Source organism: Mus caroli, chromosome 18 (genome assembly GCF_900094665.2).
Source record: "Mus caroli chromosome 18, CAROLI_EIJ_v1.1, whole genome shotgun sequence".
Taxonomy (NCBI): domain Eukaryota; kingdom Metazoa; phylum Chordata; class Mammalia; order Rodentia; family Muridae; genus Mus; species Mus caroli.
The window spans coordinates 29573885-29592284 of NC_034587.1; the positions used below are offsets into that span (position 1 = coordinate 29573885).

At 38.3% G+C, this 18400-nt stretch overlaps 1 protein-coding gene across 1 annotated transcript in view; it reads left to right on the plus strand.

Moving 5' to 3' along the window:
• Positions 1–17034, plus strand: part of Map3k2 (mitogen-activated protein kinase kinase kinase 2) — a 71230-nt gene extending 54196 nt beyond the window's left edge. Inside the window, exons 14-17 of the mRNA XM_021150621.2 lie at positions 140–271; positions 2182–2311; positions 6805–6982; positions 8374–17034. Coding sequence (XP_021006280.1) covers positions 140–271; positions 2182–2311; positions 6805–6982; positions 8374–8599 — 666 coding nt within the window. The 3' untranslated portion in view covers positions 8600–17034. The remainder of the gene's footprint in view (positions 1–139; positions 272–2181; positions 2312–6804; positions 6983–8373) is intronic.
• The last annotated feature ends 1366 nt before the right edge of the window (positions 17035–18400 follow it).

Sequence of the window (18400 nt, forward strand, 5' to 3'; positions counted from 1 at the left end):
ACACACACATGGAGTAGACATTCAGAGACACACACACACATGGAGTAGACATTCAGAGACACACACACACACATAGACATTCAGAGAAATGTAGTAAATGTTTTTTTAAAAAAGACTTAGCAGGAGTTCTGTCTTTCAGGAAGTAAATGCACTTGAGTGTGAAATTCAGTTGTTGAAAAACTTGTTGCATGAGCGAATTGTTCAGTATTATGGCTGTTTGAGGGATCCTCAGGAGAAAACACTTTCCATCTTTATGGAGTATATGCCAGGGGTAAGTTCACATTCCTTTTAAAAATAAGGTGAAGAGATTTCAGTTCAGTCTTTTGATCTGCTGTGTCACAGATGAACTTTTGTACCTGACATTGCCTGCTTACTGTAGAACTGCTGATCATCATCTAGTGTAAAGTTTCAGATAAGAAAGTATCTGAGATGTAATACCGGTACATAGGAATATTCAATTTTAAACATTACCCAATTTAAAGTATATATTATATATTATTATACATATATAGTATGTATATTAAACATAATAATATGTATATACACATATATGTATGCATATCACACACATATATGTATATATATATTATATATACATACATATGTGTGTATATATGTGTGTGTATAAACATGGCTACTCTGACCACATCCTAAGGCCTTCTAGGTCTGTATGATCTGGCTGGAATGCAGACACACACATGGCACCTTTAATCCCTCTGGCTGGAATACAGATACACCCTTAGTACTCATCTTTCATATCAAGCAATGAATGTAAAGTTAATATATAGAAGGAAGCAGCCATGTTTGAAAGTGATATCTAATTGAGGGGCAAAGTGACGAATCAGAGAAAGAACTGACAGAATGAGTCAGAGATAGGATGTGCCCAACTCACATGGGAACAGATGAACAGACAGGAAGGAGAGGCAAGTTGAGGGAGGGAGGGAGAGAGAACGAGTGAGAGAGCGAGTGCGTGTGAGCGAGCACAGTTTTACTGGGACAGTTATAGAGAGACAGGTTGCAAAGTGAGAACAAGTTAGACATAGGTAAAGATAGAACAGACCAGAGAATGAGAAGGAGCCAAAAGATTAGAACAGATTGCTAAAGTTAGTTTGAGGCCAAGTAGAGCAATTCAGTCAGAAGCTCAGAGAAGCCAATTTGAATCAGTCAGCTTGGAGAGGAGTTGAGTTGAACCAGCTGAGTTGAACCAGCCGGCCAAAGTTCAGAAAGAACTAGAAAGGGTGAGCTTATTCAGCAGTAAGTCTCAGAGGCTGAAAACATTTTAGGCCTAGGTTAGATTGTCCGGAGATTAGAAGCTTACAGGAATAGGCCTAGGTTAGCAGACAGAGTCCTTGGAGACAACAATTATTGCTGGAGAATGTGGCAGTGATTTCATTCGTAATTGTAAAATGAAATTGTGACCACTGTATATTCCTTTTTTTGTATATATAAATTTTAATTCTAATAAAATTTCAAGATGGCAGTTAGCATCTTTACTCATTAAGAGATGGGTGCCTTACTCCAGGCATGGTGGCACACTTCTGTGATCTCAGCACTCAGGAGGTAGAGGTAGGAGGATTTCAAGTTCAAAGCCAACCTAGACTTGACAAAATGATTTTTAAAAAACTAAAAAGGAAAAAAAAACCAATATTCTCATAATTAGGTAGAGTGAGTTAGGAAGGAGAAATTTGATTTATGGGTCTTTATGGTAGTAGATGGCTAGAGTTCCATGTTGAAGGTGGAAGGTTGCCTTTTGAGCCTGCCGATCAGTACCTGGCAGTGCTGTTGTAGACAGTGTTGATGTCACACAGGCATCAGTAACTCTTAGCGTTATGCATCGTTGTTATAGTGACCCCACTGCTACTCACTAGGTTTATATGCTACTATGATGTTTTCAGATATTCTGCTTCCAGTGTAAGTTAGCTTCAACGTTATTTTTTGAAAATAAATTGTGGTTGTATTAAAGGTTCTACAAATATGGAAACCTTATAATTTGTTAATCTCAAAGAAATTAGTTCAACGTAAGAAATCTGAAAGAACAGAAACTATGCAGTTATTTTCCTGAGAACTCCTGTCTTCTCCACTAAGAATCTCTCAGCCATGAAGTAGGATTCTCTTAAAAATAAGGATTTAGCAGCAGTTTTTATTTTAAACTGAAGGTTTAGTTATTTTCTTTTATTCTAGGGTTCAATTAAGGACCAACTAAAAGCCTACGGAGCTCTTACTGAGAATGTGACGAGGAAGTACACCCGTCAGATTCTGGAGGGGGTCCATTATTTGCATAGTAATATGATTGTCCATAGAGATATCAAAGGTAAGTCATGATTTACTTTTACTTTAAATACAGTTTGGTTCGAATGAAGACATGTCATTATGGCATTGGGCATTTAACGTAATGTATCTACCTGTAAACTGCCATAGGAAAACGCTTCTATAACTTCCTCATGAATTCTGTTGGTGTCTAGTCAGACTAATTCTGCAGTTCAGATTTTTCTTGGATGATAGCTTTGCTGTAAGGACCCATAGAATGAATTTCATTCAGAAACCCTAGAATGATGTGGGCATGTTTGTGTGTGTATTAACTAGGCCTAGAATGGTGAGTAGAGGCTCTGCCACCCCAGAGTTGAATTCAAACTTGGACTTTATCTGATACTATAACCTTGGACATACTAATCTTTCTATAGCCTCATTAATCTTTCCATCCCCTTTTCTTCTTTATCCTTCATCTTTTTCTTCCCTCCCCATGTTGAAACCCCTAGTGTCTAGATGTGGAACCCAGGAAATTGCATATACTGGCCCAAGTTCTCTATCCCTGTGATGTACCTATGTCTCCTCATTATTTATTCTTAAGTGAGAGTCAATAGTATTCAATTTATGGGATTTTTTTTTTCTCTCTCTCAAGACAGGCTTTCTCTGTGTAGCCCTGGCTGTCCTGAAACTCACTCTGTAGACCAGGCTGGCCTCTGCCTCCTAAGTGCTGGAATTAAAGGCGTGTGCTACCATTGCCCAGCAATTTATAGGGTTCTTGAAAGGATCAAATATGTTAACATGTTGCAATATTTAAAACAATTCTGGTGCTCACTACTTAAAATTTAGCTACTGTGATGACATACTTTATGTTGCAGTTTATGCAGAGTCTTGGGAATAGATGTCATGAAAGAATAAAGAGGAGGGAGGGGAGATCCCCAGACTGAGCGCTAATGAGCTCCAGCCAGGGGGAATTCACATTTCCCCTAAGGGTCAGATACAGAAATGAGTATGTGAAGTGAGCTAATGGTAGGGATGTGTTAAACTTGAGAGTGCTCTAATCTCTGTACTGTTAAGCCTTTTTGAGTATGTAAAAACTGGGTATGACCCAACATTTAGAATTAATTACTGAATTAAAATCACTGAATTAAAAAGTAGATGTGCCCATATAATATTTAGTCATTAATCTTTGTTGGCACTTCTACAAGTTCCCAGACTTCTGCTTTCCTATATGTGTGGTGCGTCCTGACTATCCAGATGGGGCCAAGAGGAACATTGCCCATCATTTCTGGTGATTGAACACTAACTTCAAGTGTGAGTCTAGTTAGTACGCAGAGTTCCTGAGGCAGATGGCATGCACCAGATTGGGGCTTCTTATCTATAGAACCTGATCACTTAAAGAACCCTTTAAAGAAAGTATTCAGTTAGGAAAACCTATTCTTTGTCAAGATAGCCTCTCTTTGGCTTTCATAATGAGGTAAGAAAAGAAACAGAGGGAGCCATCTTCTTTATACATAGATCTTCTAATCTTCCCAGAATGTATAATGACATGCCTTGCTCAGGTGAGGGGGAAGGAAGCAAGCTGATAAAGAAATAAATATTACGAGACAAATAGATGGATAAAGGAGAAAATAGCCCCTCAAGCTTGTAAATTTAAGCATGACAGAAGGAAAGTGGTGGCCACTTTTTAATTGTTCTGTGTCTTCTAATTTTTATGCACAACTTATAAGTGGCAAAAGGAAAGGTAAAGATAATTGATTTTACATAATTTCACACCTGTGGGATCATTAATGTTAGGAAACATACTCATTTCTAAAGTCTATTCCTGCCTCCCCTATCATCCTCCCTCTTCTCTCCCTCTCCCACTCCTTCCTTCTCCTTCTCTCTCTAAATTCATCACATTTTATTTATATGTGTGTGGAACACATGCATGCTAGTGCCACAGTGCATGCACAGAGGGCAGAGAACAACTTGAAGGAGTTGATTCTCTTCCACCATATATGTCACAGGCACAGTACCTTTACTCATTGAGCCATCTCTCTGGCCCTGTTCTATATCCTTTTTTCCCTTCAGGAAACTATACTGTTGACAGGCATGGTATGGTGGTGGTACATGCCTTTAGGCAACAGAGGCGTGTGGATCTCTATGAGTTTAAAGCCAGCCTGGTCTATATATTGAAAAAGCAAAGGAACTATACTATTGAAGGCCAAATAGTTAATAAAAGGGGACTTTCTTCTTTTAAAATGGTTTTATTTGTGTGTAGGAGTGGGGTGGTGGGTGAGTGCACAGTTATGTGCACGCACATATGCACAGAGGCTAGAAGAGGACAGGAAATGTCCTGCTCTGTTTCTGTCTTGTTTTCTTGGGTCAGGATCTTTCACTGAATCTAGATCTCACCATTTTCCAGCTAAGCTGGCTGGCGAAGAGTACCATTCAACCTCCTGTCTGTGTCCCGGATGCATGCAGATACATACGGCTTTTACGTGTGTGTTTGGGATCTGAATAGAGGTTGTCAACCTTGAATAGCAAGCCCCTTACCCATCCTTAATGTCTTTTGTTTTGCTTTGGCTTGGGTCTTCTATTGTTTTGAGGCAGTATCTCTTTGTAGTCTAGGTTGGTGGTCTGGAAGTTTGCCTTTGGCTCTTGAGTACTAAGATTATAGATGTTTGCCTGCGAAACCAGGTAGGGCACACACATGCACACACACATACACACACACACACACATCACAGTTTGTCTGTATATCGCTGACAGACAGCAGATTATAATGACTCCTTGGGATGCAATTAGCAAAATCTAAACTGTGAGAAAGGTTTAAATTTTTCTTTCTAATTGCAAATGAAAAGAATATTTGAGAGATTTAAATTACACAGTCTCACTATGTGGATCTTACTTGGATGGATTTTTTAAAATAATTTATTGAATTTTATTATATGTGCATTGGTGTGAGGGTGTCAGATTCCCTGGAACTGGGGTTACAGATAGTTGTGAACTGCCATGTGGTTGCTGGGATATGAACCCAGGTCCCTGGAGGAGCAGCCAGTGCACTTAACAACTGAGCCCCTGGATGGTTCTTTTTTGCTGTAAAAAATTGCAAATATTTTTGATAATATTAAATACTGTTCATGCTTTTAGATGTGATAAGAGGCTTTATCTTTTAAAGATGTGCACTTAGTTTAGTTCTTTATTGATCTCATTGCCTTGAGTTTGCCTCAGATACTATGTGAAAAGAGGGGAAGTATGTGATAATAATTTGGGACCGTTGTCCACTTGGATGTTGGATCTGGGTAATGGGAATACAAGCAATTCTTTCTATTCTTGTATATGCTTGAAAAGTCTGATTTTTACTTTACTAAAATATAAGTAGTTTTAAAAAATACAAACTATATTGGCAGCCTGGCTACCTGTTTCCCCCCAGCTCCTGGTGTGGGTGAGCATTGTTTCAGTATTGATGCCACCTTCCTAGAGATGACTCTTCTTGTCTGTGGGGTATGTGTGAGTGAGTGTGTGTGTGTGTGTGAAGGGAAGGTGTCTTTTTCTGCTTGTAGGCACTAAAACCTGGCTTATTAAGCATGTGTCGTCTCAGCTACTGAGGAAAAGTGGGATAAGTTTGGGAAGTCACTTGAGCCCAAGCGTTCTAGTTGCCAGCCTGAACAACATGGCAAGACCACATCTCAAGCAAACAAATCTGTTTTGCTTCTTTGTCGTTAAATACTCTAGAGATGGTTGGGTATTTTTTTTCCTTGAGTCCCTTTTTATATACTGGATGGTAGGAGACCATAAGCAAGCGGAGCTACAGCTGCATTAGAGGATTACGGGTAGGTCAGACATTTAAACTTAATGGTTTTGATGAGAGGCATTGTAAACTCCTGTGGAGAAGCACTGCTGGTGAGGCTGGGGGATTTTCTGAGAAAATAGAAGCTCATTGTGAAGATGGAGAATACACATTCTCCATGGCTTGTAATGTAGATTATCTGCACTGTCCTGCCTGCCTTCTCCATAGAAATCCTTAAAACAAAAGTGTAGCACAAGGCTGAGTGGTTGAGTCAGAAAGTTTGAGGCAAGTCTGAGCTGTAGAGTAAAAGGACTCCTTTAAGAGACAGTGAGCCACTGCTTAGATAACACTGGAGTGGGCATGTGATCCCAGTTCGGATGATGAAGGCACTTTTAGGAGTTCCCGAGGAGAAGCTGGCTTATGAAGAGAATAGTTTTCAGCCATGGGCGTCTTGCTTTATAGCAAACAAATGGGGCCGAGCCTGCCGTGGTGCTTTACCAAGCTTTGGTCTTAGCCCGTTCTCCTTTCTTTTCACTTCACCTGCCCCTGTCCCGTCCTTTATAGGGGAAACTCATTAGCTTCTGAAACATACCTGGCTAAGTAGTTAATGTACAAACAGCTGGTGCTTAATGTAAGGTAAATAGAGTTTTCAAGGCACTGCTCAGGGTGGACAAGCAGCCTAATTTGGAGACATATTAGCATCTATGAGGTAATTCTCTTGTCACCTACATACATTCTAGGATATCAATAACATCATTGAAATAAGACTATTTCTTATTTTTTAGGAGCAAATATCTTAAGGGATTCCACAGGCAATATCAAGTTAGGAGACTTTGGGGCTAGCAAACGGCTTCAGACCATCTGTCTCTCAGGCACAGGAATGAAGTCTGTCACAGGCACGCCATACTGGATGAGTCCTGAGGTCATCAGTGGAGAAGGTTATGGAAGAAAAGCAGACATCTGGTAAGTTTGGACATCAGATTCACCTGGAAAGTTACCTGATTTTTCTCCACATTTAAAATTGCCAGTTAAATTATCCTTTGTACCTTGGAAGCAGAATATATGAATTGTAAGTATTAATGTCATTTCAGTTATACCTTGTCAAGGCAAACTTGACTAAATATTTGAGCCTTTGAACCTATTTTTCCTTCTTTGGAAGGGTTTTGTCTTAAGCAAATCTCAACATTAAAAAGCTCTTATTTCCCCGAATAACTTTTAAAGTACTCTTGGTTATCAGTGTCTTTAAAAAAAAATACAAATCATAAAATGATGCATGATTTTTTTTCTAAACTTCAAAGGGTATGTATAAACTTTTGAAACAGATAATAGCTACCTGTATGATGGTTGAACTTAGAAATAATGTCTGGGGTGAGAATGGGTTCTGAGATCACCTGAGGAGATTACCTCACCACTCCTGACCATTCCTGCCCAGCCTAACACAGAGCTTGGCTTCTCACACTGATATGGGACTTTCCATTATGCAGGGTATTTACTTACGAATTTTAAAATACACAGTGAAGCGATGCAGTTCTGAGAGGTCTTCATGTAATTTCTGTTTATTTGTTTGAAGAGCAAGGACGTTTCCATTAATAGCTGAGTTATGTTTTGATTGCACCATCAGATTTTCCAAGGATTTTGAATGTCAGCTCATATAATTATTTATAATAAATTGATGATTGCTTTACAGAAATAAAAACTGTTGCTCTGGTGGTGATTTGATATGGTATTTTCATAATATGCTTAGCTCTGTTGTTTTTGGAAAATACATTTTCTTGGATTCTGCATGAGTTAGGGTATCTGCGAGGGTCCCAGGTAAGGAAGAAGAGAAACTATGCTGGTGCCCATACCCCTGGCAGGGCTGTGTCATAGCAGGGCTGTGCGTTTAGTTATTAGTGCCTTAAAATTGAGTTGATAAATTACAGGATAGTTTTTAGTTAGATCATAAAATGGCCATTTCCTACTTCCCAATCAGAAAAGAAAATACGCATTTTAGGAACTCAAAGGCAAATAATTTATAATGCTTGTATTCTTTGTAGGATGGAGACAAAATTATTAATAATATGTTAGAAAATGATCGAAAACAATAATAATAAAAGTTTTTTGCCTAACCATATACTTATGATCATAAATAATTATGATATATTTTCATTGAAATGTTTATAGCTTCAGACTTTCATTGATATTCATGTTTGAATTACAGTTTTGTTTGATTAACCTTTGAGTGAAACTTTATATTTGTAATAAATAATATTGAAATATATGTGGTCTTCATGCCAGCTTCTCATTTTTCTGGCTAAGCAGCTTTCTTTCCTGAAGATACTGTTTGGGTAATGCTCCTTTTTATTTTGTTTTAGGAGTGTAGCATGTACTGTGGTAGAAATGCTAACTGAAAAGCCACCTTGGGCTGAATTTGAAGCAATGGCTGCCATCTTTAAGATCGCCACTCAGCCAACAAACCCAAAGCTGCCACCTCATGTCTCAGACTATACTCGGGACTTCCTCAAACGGATTTTTGTAGAGGCCAAACTGAGACCTTCAGCGGAGGAGCTCTTGCGGCACATGTTTGTGCATTATCACTAGCAGCGGCGGCTTCGGTCCTCCACCAGCTCCATCCTCGCGGTCACCTTCTCTCTTACTGCACTTTCCTTTTTTATAAAAAAGAGAGATGGGGAGAAAAAGACAAGAGGGAAAATATTTCTCTTGATTCTTGGTTAAATTTGTTTAATAATAATAGTAAACTAAATTTTTTATATTTAATCTTTTTTCTTTACAAGAACTTGAAACTTCTTTTCTTTTTTTTAAAAGATTTTTATAATGTACTGATGTGGTTCAGAGCTATAAAGCACTTTAGTACATAGTTGCTCCTTTTAGTACAAACAAATCATTTGGAATATATAAAGATTGTAGTCTTGCCCTGTATCACTGACATGGAAGACAAAGAGAAGAAAGTGATGTACAATTTGTAGTTTTTAGTGATAGTATTTAAGTAGATCCTTATCTGTGGGGTTGAGCCCTAAACTTGAGTTTAGGGTAGGTACTGATCGTAAAGAATATAGGCTTCTTCTTAGATCTGTATTCTTTAGATCCTAACCTCTACCTATCAAGCTTTTTTGCTCAGTAGGAATCTTGAATAGAAGATATGAATCTCTAAGAGGTATGTTTGTTAATCCTAATCAGTATACTAGGTAAATACACTATATTAGAGCTATGTTACTGGGCTCTATAAACCTTGAGAAGACAGCTTTCTGCTTTAAAACATTGTTGTATTTGGAAGCAGACATGTGAAGCCAATGAATGAATTCAGCTAAAACACAGACGACTGCTCATTAAATGTATGAGCAGTAGAAGAGACAACATTTGCCAGTCAGTAGAAAAATATGGAAAAACAGAACTAGTGTTATTTAGTATATTTTAAACATTATTTACTTGAGGTGAAAGTCCCAAAATGGAGGGAACTGAGAAATAATAAAAATTGTGTTTATATATTAGCTTCCTATTTCTAACCCCTGATTTCCCATTAGATAACAGTCTTTAGCTCAAATACCCACCTGTCATGAAGTGAAAACCTTGTTCTTGGGGTCTTGGAGTACTAAGCTAGAGGCTCCTCAGAAGAGTAAACATCAGGGAAAACAATGAGGTTTGTGGTGGGGAGTCATTTTCCTTCACTTGGCATTTGGCAATGCCTGGAGACACTTTGTTGCGGTAACTGGCAAGGTACTCCTAGCGTCTGGTGGGCAGGGGTTGCAGGTGCTGCTAAGTAGACTGTAGTGCACAAGGGCTCCCCACCCAGGAGTTCTCCTGCCACATGACAGAAGTGCCTAGGATGGAAAGCAAGCAGCCATTCACAGCAGTCAGAACAGCGGTCAGAGGAACGGTGCAGGGCAGACGAGGGCTTCATAAGAGCAGATGATGAGTCAGGTGAGCGGTCTCAGCTCACCACACATGATGGTCTTCTGACAGCGGTTGGTTGCACTTGAATCATTAACTCACTTTAGAAATAATGAATTTAAGTATTCAACTGTTTGGATTTAGCATCTCTGAATATTCTTCCCTTAAAAGTAGCTCCTCCTCCTAGGTCAGGAAAAGTACACCAAAGCATAGTGTTTACTAGCAGTGGGGAGGGTAAAACACTGCCAGGTATTTCCATTGTAAGCATCTCTTTGGAGCCGTGTCATTAAGTGGAAAGACTGTGCTGGGCAGGATCCTGCTGGCTCTAGTACAGTTATGAAACTTAAAACATGAAGGTGTCAGTAATTTGGCCACTTGCAAATTTTTCAACATTAAACCAAGTGCTAAGTATTTTATTTTTCAAAAGCCTAGAAGATAACAAGTTTTCCAGGAGACCCTGAATGTGATGCTTCATCAGAAGGGACTAAATAAGATATTCAGATTTTGTTGTTGTTATTACAGGGTATGTTTATTTAGATAATTTTTAAGTACTTTGCTTTTGAATTTATGTAGATATGGCTTTAATGTATCAAGATCCTACCTGGCAGACCCTGTACTAATTTTTGAAATTCCAGTTGTCTGAGAGTCAAAGCACAAACAATTAGTTAACTCTTCCCTGTACACTGTAAATCAAACGAAGCCCCTTGCAATGACCACAAATCAGGGGGCCTCCACCCTTAGCAAATCACTTGCCTAATCTTAGTCTGGAGACCTAGTGCATAGGCCTATTGTAATTCCTTTATCTTTTGTGAGTGAGGGCATCTCTTCTACTTGAGCAAGATCATGGTACCTGGATTGCTGGGTTCTTTTGTTCCTTTATTGTGATGTTTCTTTGTCTCCTAGTGTGGTGGTGATTTCCCTTTGGCTCACTTTTGGTCCATCAGGGTAATGTGCAGTACAGAAGAGATACAAACACTCTTCAGAAAGATACCTGCACACTGGAACGCAAAGCAAATTGTTAGCTTTCTAACAGTCTCCTTTTTCTTTTCTAAACTCACTAGCAAATAACTGCATCAGAATACTTTTGCTTTATAAAAAAAATATAAAGACTTAGAAATAGACTAATAGTTTACAGAGCTATTATATTAAATATGATGTGAATTTATTTCACACCAGTTGTGAAGGTACCAAAAAAAAGCAATGAAAGTTAATATATATAAACCCTGCTAGAGCAAAAAAGCTTGAAGTAGGTAGGGGTATGGAAGGCCAATAGTAAATGTAAAAAAGTAAGTTTTTGAAAGGAAACAATGGTGTCAAAGGAAGTAAAATACTACACTCCATGTTTTTTTCTGCCTAATGGTATGGATTAACAGATGAAGTTTAAATTGTAAAAAATTGTTCTAAATTTTTTTTTTTAATATACAACTGATTCTTTGGTACTGCAATGTTTCTTTGTGGCTAGAAAACGGCCAGACTGCTGACTTTGTGCCTTTAAATGCGTTCTGCGTTGCCAGTAGCAGACTTCCTTCCGGTGCTGGAGCAGATCCACTAGCAGTGTGAGACGTGCTCTCAGGCCGCACCTTCTGCATAGGTCCTGAGAGCGTCCGCGGCAGGGTGGGGCTGAGTCAAGGGGAAGACCTCTCATAGGGCAAACAAAAGTAGTTGAATAAAAGAGTCAAGACGTAACTGATAACATTTTAATGGATTGGTATTTAAACCTTTTGAGGTTTCAGAATGAATACCTTGAAATTTTTCAGCACTTTTCATTGTTTACAAAAATATATTTTTAACTTTAAAAACATCTATGACTATTGCCTTAGAAAGTATTAAGAGGCACAATCTACAGCATATGAGAAGTTGAGTATTGCACATGCTGGACTGTAAAAGGTAAAGCTTTTATTTCAGAATAAATGTAATTGGCTTTCATTTGAGTCTTACCTTACTCCATTAGAAGTTACATAAAAAGAATAAAAATATATCTTTAGAGTAGCTCTCTGCTACTAAGTTCTGACGTTGGTCAGGCCGGATCTGCACTATTCTGAAATAGTGTTATTAGAAGATTGGGAAATCACTAAAATAAAATCTAACCTGAATAGACTGGCAAATGACCCAATATGCTGCAGACTCCTTGATTAATGGCAGAGTTCACACCAGTGGTTTCATTTGGGGTCTGAAAACCTTTATATAAATTCAGCTGGAAACAACCAGGTATACAAATCTGTCAGTCTTATTTTAGTTTGTTTTTGGAGTCAGGGTTCTCACAATGTGTTTCAGGCTGGCCTGGAACTTAAATGCCCCTGCCTCTGCCTCCTGGGTGCTGGGAAAACAGGCATGTGCCACCACACCCAGCTTTGCCCATTTTTTTTTTTTAAAAAAATAGGGTCAATCTTTTTCATTTTCTTACTCAACAGTTGTGATGTACTGTGTTACATTAAATTAATATTCTTCAGGAAATTACAGTTGAGGAGCATGGGCGGACAGTTACTTTATGGCATACCCTAACTCTGAAAGTTTAGCAGTGATGTTTAAAATGCTAGGATTTTTATATGAAAAAATAAGGAAGAAATTTTAGATAATTGTTGGCCATAGTTATGGACTCCAAAGATATTAACAAGAGGATTAGAGTAAAAGTATCTCTATCTCCCACGTCAGAACCTGCTCTTCCTATACAACACAGTCCCAGCTTGTTCTGGGACAATGGAACATTTATTCCTTAGCACACTGTATTGGGATTCTCCCTCACCCCAGCTGTTGTTATTTTTGTTTTAAGGAAAAAAAAATACCCAAAACCTTATTTTGGTTTTTAGGTGTTGAAATACCAAGAACTCTTTGATAGAGGTTGAACTCGTCTAGTGTCACTTATGCTAAGGTCAGATTCTTTTGATAGCCTATTAAATTTAGCATTTACTTTTAGATGTGATATTCATATTTATTTGATTTTAACACTGGTTAAAGTTCAATGAAAAACAATTTTTTAATTTTTAGTAGTGCCTTTTTCTCTGTATGCCTTAATTTTATTTTATATTTGAAATTCAGATTACTTAACAAAATGAAGAGTTTTCCAAAATGCTAGGCCTCAAGAGCGTCTCTGGCGTTGGACTGTGTGTTGGCCCCTATGTCTTTCTTAATGCTTATTTCTTCCTCTTACCCTTTCTACCTCCTTTAAAAAAAAATGTTAGGAGAGAACAGTAGCATTGAACTGACTGCAATCTCCACTAGATGTGAATTCCTAAAATAAATATAGAAAGATATTCTCATTCGAAAAGACACAGCAAATTGATTTTTTTGGGTTGAGTACTTGATTTTCAGTCATACTGGCACTGTCCAAGTTCTTTGTGTATTATTGTTTGGTTATGGTTTTCATAGAACTAGAGCAGTTGTTTTGTCCTTAAGAGCTCCTTTAAGTATTTTATGAAGGTTGAGGCAATGAGCAAGAAATCCAGGGACAATGAGTTCTAATCCTTAGTATGTAACATTTGACCAATACTCTAGCTTACTGTTCTGTGAAGTATGTGTGCGTGCATGTGTGTGTGTGTGTGTGTGCATGCGTGCGTGTGTACGTGTGTGTGTGTGTGTGTGTGGCAATGGGGCAGGGGTAGGAACGTGTAGTTGTTCAGTTAGATCTGTTTTTGTTCTTGGAAGAACAACTGAAAAATGTCTGTGTACTACTATAGGATGAGAAGGATCATTCCCAAGTAGGCATGCCAGGACATTTTCCATAAGTAGCTAGTACAAATGGTCGTTTAATAAAGATATTTATTGTAAGTTGCCAAGCTCTTAATTGCTAAAAATAGATTAAAATTCAATTTTTGTTTGTATCTGTAATAATTAGCTTATATATAATTCTTCAATAGAAAGTATGTGATCTTAGTTATTTCTTCATGAACTTTTTGGAGTGGAAATTCTGCCAGATATTATCTAGACAAGCTTCCTTAGTTTACCAGGTCATCAAAAGGAAAAGTTCTTATACCTCTTGTTGGTTGCTGGGGAAGGTGTGCTGTGAGCCACTCTTCACTTCCGTCATCGTTAGTGCTGCTTCCACTCCTCCCACTGTCTGACCAACGCCGTGAGTGCTGTGGGGTCCAGGGCTGTCCTCTCTGTGCTCGCTCTCAGAGCTGGAGATGAGTAGCTCTTGGGAACCAAGACATTTCTCAGAGGTACTAAAAGTGGTCAAGGTTGAGCTTCCAGAAGACAAGGGAGGAGTCATAGCTATAGTGAAAAAGCATACGCTGTATCCATTGCTGTATACAGTCTCATATAATTCTTCCTGGTCTTTGTGTTTGTGTATTTTAATAGACAGTGATAAGGTATTACGTTCCCAACAGCAAAGACATTAAACAAGAGAATGCTCCTGCCCTTCTGCCTGGTGGTGTTTGTTTGTACCTCAGTCTGTATTACCAGGATCACTTTAAACCAAAGCTTTTTTATTCCCTGCACACATAGCCAAAATGATTTGCCCTGATAAATTTGCCCATGTGTGAGCTAATAGTATCTAAATGGTAGAGCAGATGCTAGTAGAACTTGTTTGCCAATCTATCTTATCCTTCAAGGAAAAGGACAGGTGCTCAGTGCTCGAATTTAGACATGCAGAATACTTACTATTATGGAGCTGTATAGACACTGCAGACATACGTACTTATGTGTGCCAATCTTATTAACGTCATTTGGCCACTGATGTGTGCAGATTTGTGTTGACATCTGATGCTCAGTTTGGTGGCTTATTTTTTTTCTAGTGTCTTAACATTTATGAGTTTCTGTTTGACTTAAGGGACATTTCAACAATGCTATGAAGAAAAGTAGGTTATAAACTAGTCTGCTTTGTGCCATAGACATTTTGGAATGTCCAGAAGGAAGCGTTTGCTCTCTATTCTTTAAAGCTTACAGAATCTGACCCCCACTAAGGATTTATGAATCTTATAATGCCAGTTGAGAAACGTTTATGACTATTCTGAAAAGCACTTTGTATTCATTTATTTGTATGTTTTAGAACTTTTTAAAAATCCTGTATAATCAATGATTTTAGCATTAGCATTACTTAGAACAGAAGATAAATAATTATATGTTAAACTCTAGTAGTTGCATTGACTCCAGAATATATTTGACATGTTCTCAGTTATCCAAAGACTTTTTTCCTCCTTGCAGTAAGGAGAGTAGACTAGTGTGGGACTCTACAAGCCTAAAAGGATTATGGGCAAAAGGAATTGGGCCAAACCCTTGTCAATCAAAACCATATTGTCTAGGGATGAGAATACTTCTTTATAGACAGTTTTTTTTATAATTAGTAAAAGGTTTACATTTCTTCCATTGCTGTTGGTTTTAAAATTTAGCCTGCATTTTGAAATATCCTAACAAAGTTAATACCAAAAAACACCTTTAATGTCTGACATCTCTTATATTTCATGTGGTTGTTTTTACTCATTGTAAATAAACTTGGATAAATTTGAAAATAAACTTTTATCTTGCAGACTATGATTATCAATTTGTAAATTTACCCTTTGACTTATGTACATTTAAAATGTATCCATTAAATTCTCTATATTTAATGTATTATTTTTGGCAAATGTTTTTAATCTCAGTTGAATACTGGGCAGTTTCTAATTATGTACAAATATTTTTCGTTTTCTATCAATGCTGACTTTTGCACATTTTCAAACATTTAATTGTACCCTGATTTATATGACCAATACTCGTTGAGTGTCTGAGAGTCATGTGTGTGCATTGAACTACTGTCTCTGTGTTTGCACTTCTCCCTAGATGTAGCCCTCCCTCAGTTTCTGTGCTGCTGTGACCTTCGTAGGATGACCTTCTTGCTTTTGCAAAGTCACCTGTGTGTGGTTCTGTGTTTGTTGGAGAACTCAGGAGTTCAGTGTTGCAGTCTAATTTTGTCCTGTATTCTGAATCCATTCCTAGGTTGAAAGTATTCTGTGTGTATCAAGAGATATGTGTTCATGTGGAGTTGTCCTTTTCTTTGTGTAGACACGTGTATATATCTTAGTAAATTCTTATTTTCATTTAATTTCTACAATTTTAAGAACTTTATGATAATTAAATATGTGTAAAGGCTTTCTGAAAGATTATTTACTATATATATATACACTATATTTTCAGCTGGCTGGTCAAATTATTTTTTAAATTTTGGTTTTAACCATTTGAGCAGAATTGGATACAAATTTTGCTTAGAGCTCAGTTAAAATACTCTTGCAGCTAACAGCTTTTGGGGTGGGGTGGGGGGAGATTGTTAAGCAGTAGCAACACATTGTCCACTAACGGACTCTGGCCTCTCAGAGCTGTTAAAACATGTGAGCAACTAAATCGTCCTGAAGACATGTGGAGACTTTTATATTTCCAGTTGTCTGACTGTGTTTTTGAATATTCCCTTTATTTCCAAAGTTTTCATTTTTCTCTTACTGAGCAAAGTTAGACCGAGTTGTTGAAACAATGCCTGGCATATTGTGATTCTTCACAGTTGCTGACCGTTGTGTTAGGACTCTCCAAATGCACAGTGTCTTTATTCTGTACTGTGTGTTCTAAGCAGCTGGCAGGAAGTGTTGGAAACTAGGTTTCTGTCTGACAATGTTACTGTATTCAATGGAAACCTTCTAAAAGGATGTGGTGGCGTAAAGTTATTTGTGTTAGGAATAAAGTCTACAGTTGACGGTGACTATCACTAAGTTTATTATGTTGAGAGGAACCCATGTGATTAGAACCTACCCAGAAGCCAGACACAGTGGAATATGTACCACATCTCACACACATTTGGGTCTGTTGTTCATTCAAAATTGTGCTTGTAAAAATGTGTAAAATTTCTTGAGTTTTATAATTTCTATGTATTTTTTCTTGCTGGTAAATAGCTTTTAAATTTTTTAATATAAAAGAAACCATGTTTATATTTTGTTAGCAATGATGACTTTGTTATATGGCAATTTGTGAATTATTGACACATCTTTATTTAGATTTGTCATGCATGAAGGCCTGCGATATTCAGTACAGTGAGACATACTTCATTCCTATTCATCTTCCGACAGACTGTGGTGCAGAGGTTTACTCCCAGTAATCTTCTGAACTGTGGAATGGACATAAATGAATGGTAATTCGAGTGTTAATAAAGCTGGTATTTATTCCCACTGTGATTTGTGTGTATAGATATGGTCTTTGACATAGTGTGTTTACAGAAGTCCCCTCTTGCTTGCTCTTTGGAACACCTAGCACAGTTCCCTAGAAATCTTTGTTGTCTAAGCCTGTAATGCCCACAAAGCCTGTTTTATGGATCTTTGTGTAGACAGGATGATGGCTCAGATTGAATGTTGTAGTGATTAAAAACCAGCACCAGGTTGGGTAAACTGCTTGCCCAACACCAAAGAGCCAAAGCAGGCACAACCTGATAGAAACAACCTGGAGACAGTCTTAGATATACAGTAGCCTGATGGGGGAAGGGGATTCAGATACCACTTCAAAAGACAAGCTAGCCGAAAACCGGGCAGTCCTATTCTTAGGACAGCCCTAGCCCTCATGAGCCTCAAATCTAATTGTGGGGTTTGGTAAGACAGTGGTTCCTCTGGCAGATGGGCCAGCAGAGGAGAGAATTCCCATTTGTCACGTGTGTGTGACTGGATACTATTTTGAGAGGGAATCCATTGTTAAAGCTCCAGGCTCCATAGGGGCCATATGCTTAGCACAGTCCCTCCATAAGGGACAGTTCAGAGAGGCAGTTGTGAGCACTGTGGCTGGATACTGATAAACTGAAGAGTGCATGTAGCAGGAGGCTGACCAGGATGGGGAAGTGTAGGGAGAGACAGCCTTGTCCTTGGTGATCTGAGAACAGATCTCAACTGACAGTAATCCTGTTTTGATAACTGACCCTGAAGCCAGTTTGTAGAATCAAATTCTGAAAGCTACCTATGGTTCTGTGTGCTAGAGGCCAAGACCTCTGAAGTTTCCGGGATGAATTTGATAGCTACGTGTGCAAACCTCCAGCAGCATGATTAATACTACTCTAGAGGCTTTGAAAGTATGGAGACAGGTTCTCCATCTGGATTGACCTCAGTGATGTACTCTTCCATACTCCCAATGAATGTAAGGTTAACACCGGCCCCCAGCTGAACCATCTAGGCTAGGAGGTATGATCTGGGAAGTCTCCGGCGTGTGAGAACCTGCCTAGTCCATACAATCCAAAGCTGGGTGTTGCCAGAAGAGGTTCCTCAAGTGCAAAGTGGAGGCATTCATAGACATTAGATCCCTTTTCAATACTGACTCAGTAGCAATATAAACAAAGGAAAGTGAGTTCACAAATCCAGACAGCTGACTTTCACTCCTCCATGCTTGCTTGCTTCGTGCGTATGTACACCCACTGATATAAGAGGGTGATGTCGGTTGTCTTATCGTTTTCCTCATTTATTTTGGTGTGTGTCCACGTGCCTTTTTCATTTGCTCTCCACCTATATTGAGGCAGGATTTCTCATTTGAATCCAGAGCCCATTGATTTGGCTTGCTCCA